Below are 4535 nucleotides of genomic sequence, written 5' to 3' on the forward strand. Positions count from 1 at the left end.
CCACGGAGCTGCTCATTGGGGGACTTTTTTGCCTCTGCCCACGTGACCCAGCCAATCGGCCTCAAGAGCAGGAGGATTGTGGGAGGTGGAGAGAGGCTTGGTGGGAGAGAGAGGCTTGTGGGAAGCCGGTGGTGGCAGTTGGGGCTCTGAGGGTTTTTCCTGAGAGGCTGTTTTGTTTGGTGTGTGTGGTTCTAAAAATAAAGTTAGTTTCTTTTGACAAGTGGCTCCTGATTGTGCCCAGCCAGACTGCGGCAAATATAAATCTGCTAGCACTATCTTTCCCAGAAAAATGTAGAAAATACCCAACATCTTAAAACCAAAAATTCTTTGCTATTAAACTTTATTTTTTCCAGATTATCTATGCACCAAATTTGAAATATAACACACAAATTTTTATCTACTTCAGTATAAACCATGTGTGTCAGTATCTCACAGAGCTCAGATAAAACCTCTATCCTAAGATGCTGTTTCTTCAGTCATTGGTAAAGATGTGTGGTTAAAGAGGATTAAGATCTCACTCTCTTTCTCTGTTGTCCTCCCCTTCTTTAAAATCCAACAACTCAAAATGTACAAAAAGCCTTTCATGTGGAAATTATTGAGACTGAAAGTGAGGATGAGACCTACACTGAGAGACTCTGAGCACTCAAAGTGAAGAATGTGTCTCTACCAATACCAGCACTATTACTGTAGCTAATGCCCAACTCAAAGTCCTTGGATCTTGGCCTAGTGACTCCTAGATTATTTGATAACCAAACACAACTTTTATATCGTTCTTTTCAGAGCACTCTTTACCTCCTTATTTCTCAAGCTATAGACCAATGGGTTTAACATGGGAATTATTACTACGTAAAACACCGAAGCAAATTTATCTGTGTTCAGAGAATGGCTTGACTTTGGCTGCAGGTACATAAAAATAATTGTCCCATAAAATATTGTGATGGAGGTCAGGTGGGATGCACAGGTAGAGAATGCCTTCTGTCTTCCTTCAGCTGAACGAATCCTCAGAATGGCAAAGAGGATGAAGACATAAGAAATGATCACAACCGTTAGAGAGCATAAGGTATTGAAACCAGCGATGATTAAGAGCATCATCTCTTTGATGTGAGTGTCAGAACAAGCCAGAGCCATTAAGGGGACATCATCACAGTAGAAGTGATTGAGCACATTGGTGTCACAGAAAGACAAGTGGAATGTTGCTACTGTCTGTGCAAGACCCACCGCGAATCCATAGATGTATGTGCTAGCAACCATTTGCATACAGAGTTTCCTAGGCATGAGAATGACATAAAGTAAAGGGTTATAGATAGCCACATACCGATCATATGCCATGATTGACAGCAAGTATACTTCACAGACTACAAATGTGATGAAGCAGCAGACCTGAATGGCACATGCAAAAAATGCTATACTTTTAACTTGACGCAGGAGATTCACCAGCATGTTGGGGGTGGCAGAGGAGGTGAAGCAAAAGTCAACAAAAGCCAGATGGCTGAGGAAAAAATACATGGGTGTGTGAAGCTGAGGACTGATTTGGATTAGCACAATCAGTCCAAGATTACCCATGACACTACCTAAGTAAATGACTAGGAATACACCAAAGAGGATGATTTGAAGTTCTGGATTATCTGTGAGCCCTGAGAGGATAAATTCAGACACTGATGAGTGATTACCATTAGCCATAGAAGAGGTGTAAGAGGTTGTCTCCAACAAAGTGCTTCAGAGCACACCTTCTGAGGAACAGCATTCCTGTTAACAATAACTAAGTTGAGGTCCGGAGATGATTCTTATGCTCTGATCTTCTGTTGAGAACATTTAGAGGAACCTCTTCATTTTGTGTCTGCTAGAAGAAAAAAAACTGATATTTCCTAGGTAGAAATTGCAAAGCATGCAACTCTGTGAGGGTTTGTAAATGTTGAAAGACGGTATTTTTAAGTTTCACGTAATTGTATTACTTATGTCATATCTATTATGATAAGAGAAAAAAGAGAATTGTTTGAATGCAGAAAAAATATTTCTTTTACAATTATCAAAATACTTTAAACAAAATCACACTGATTCTTTTGGAAAATTTTAGTGAGTGGGAATAATAAATTCAAAAATATTGACTCCATGGGTCTCCTAGGAAAGATTGTAGTAAATCTTTTGGGAACTGGTTATTTCTATATCTTATATTTTTACAGTGAGTTTAAATTTTTATGTTGTACTTTCATATATTTGATTCCTAGTTTTTATTTAATTGTTATATAGCATATTAGTTTTCAATTATGGGAACTGAGGTTGAGCATCCTGCATGACTGGAATATAGTGTAACAGAATAACACATAACTTGATTCTCTAACATCAATTCCTAGTTTATGAAAACAAACTTTCACATAGGCAACAATTTCCCTATCAACCAGAGATCAAGAAAACTTTGGGTAGGGGATCTATGAATTCATTTATGTCAAGTCAGAACAGTGATTATCTCATATTATGTGCCAACAATTTCAGCTGTTAATGGTATTGATATTCTTTAGATTGATGCTTCCTTACTTAGAAGTCTGTGTGCAGTCTCACATAATGATAAGTATAGGGGCTTAATCATTTTGCAATATTTTAAATATTATTCCATTGATTCACTAATTTGTCATCTCTAATCTTTATTTCTCTTCACTCTTATTCCTTTAATACTTAGATTTATGCGCTGCGAAAGCTACAGGTAACTTTCTCTCTGAATAGTTCTCAAATCTCCAACATTGCCAATCTTTTGATTCTTCTTTCCTTATAATGAAACTAGGTAGCTTCATGAGAACTTTTCTCTTCAGACCTTTTCTCTTTAGAACTCTCTCTATATTTCATATTTGGCAAGGGAGATAAGGAATGTTTATGCTTCTGCTATTATTTCATATCTATTCTTACATTTTGAATTTCTGTGAACTCCTCTGATGCTTTGAGCCTTACACACTGGCATACTTTGTCCCTTACATATTTCCTAGTCAATCATTCACTCACCAAACTGTCATCTGTTCCCACACAATTAACAGATGTGTTCTTGATAATATCATGGTAAGCAAAAAAAGCCAATCCCCCAAAACCAAAGGCCGAATGTTTTCTCTGATATGGGGATGCTCATTCACAGTAAGGGGGAAGAACAGAGTTACTTTAGATTAGAGAGAGGGAAGTGAAGGGAGGGGAGGGGAATAGGGATAGAAAGGATAGTAGAATGAAACAGACATTATTACCTTATGTATATACATGACTGCATGACCAATGTAGTTCTACGACATGCACAATCAGAAAAAAAAGAGAAATCATACCCTATTTATGTATGACATATCAAAGTGTATAAATGCATTCTACTGTCATGTATAACTATTTAAAACAAGTTTTTTTTTTAATTAAGCACTAAAAAAAATGGGTTCTCAAGCTCTGGACATTTTGATATCACCAATCTTAGAATTCTACCTCAGTTTCCCACTCCCAGGGCTACTTGTTGAAAAGTGTTGTATCTGGAAATTGATCAAGTGCTAAATATCCCAAATTAAAATATTACCTTATGATCACAGACTTTCCTGTTTTATTTTTATCTCCATTATGTGACTATGACTTTTCATTTATTTACTTATATTCATTCCTTAAATGCCACAAATTACTTCTTGCCTATTTACATGTCACCTTCTTTTTTCAATACTTTCTCATACACAGATTTATCGAACTAAGGGGGATTTTACATGCTTTTCTCTTTAAAATTTTTTTCTAAACTATCAAGAATAACATCTGGACAAAATTAAATTATAATAAGCTTATATTAAAAATCAATCAATCAATCAATAAATGTTAAATAAATGAAAATAAAAATCAACTACATTGGCTTGATCTGCTTTTCCTTGAAGCAATATTCTGTCTCACATTTTGTAGGTAGCAATTTCAAACCCTTTGAATTATTTCACGTTCCTACACAGCTACCTCACCATTTACTCTCAGTAGATGCCAACATTTCTGACATTAAAAGAGCCTCAAATTTTCTAAAGTTCTAGGGGCCAGTCCCATGAAACTACCTGCTTCTACATTAGCCCCCACATTTTTGGAAGGGGGGTGTCTAAGTTGTCATCTTTTCTGTTCACTTTTACTTTCCTAAATGACTGTTTCCATTGTTTATGCTTGAAGCAATACTCTTTCTTTAGTGTTCTTCTTAGACCAATTTATGTTATGTTTGCACATCCTTGTTGAGAGTTGTCATCTGATGCTATGGGAACTAGTGTCATTTATATGCTCCTGATGCAAAAGTCGAGCTCTCTATGCCAAATTTCTCCTTTAAACTTCAGGCACACATATCTAATTGCTTCCCAGGCAATTTAAATGAGATATTCCAGAGGTTCCTAAATTTAACATATTCAAAGAAAATTTATCAATTTAAAAACCACCCAACCCTACCCATATTCTTTGGAGTACAAATATTCTAATCAGTATTGGTATGATATTCCATTCAGTTGTCCACATGAGGCAGTCTTTTAAAGATACATTTTGTATATCTTAACTTTCAATAATAAAAAATC

At 36.0% G+C, this 4535-nt stretch overlaps 1 protein-coding gene across 1 annotated transcript; it reads right to left on the minus strand.

The window, feature by feature from the left end:
- Window positions 1-762: 762 nt before the first annotated feature.
- On the minus strand, window positions 763-1680 carry LOC124092915 (olfactory receptor 5AL1-like). The gene has a single exon (XM_046444843.1). It carries the CDS (start codon window positions 1678-1680, stop codon window positions 763-765), a length of 918 nt encoding a protein of 305 aa, XP_046300799.1.
- Between the last annotated feature and the right edge of the window lie 2855 nt (window positions 1681-4535).

Source organism: Marmota monax, unplaced genomic scaffold (assembly GCF_021218885.2).
Source record: "Marmota monax isolate L192 unplaced genomic scaffold, Marmota_monax_Labrador192_F-V1.1 WCK01_AAM20220418_F8-fsc00038, whole genome shotgun sequence".
NCBI classification, from domain to species: Eukaryota; Metazoa; Chordata; class Mammalia; order Rodentia; family Sciuridae; genus Marmota; species Marmota monax.

Bases quoted from the DNA above. Each gene is read 5' to 3' on its own strand.
- LOC124092915 (XM_046444843.1), bottom strand. From the start codon at position 1,680: ATGGCTAATGGTAATCACTCATCAGTGTCTGAATTTATCCTCTCAGGG.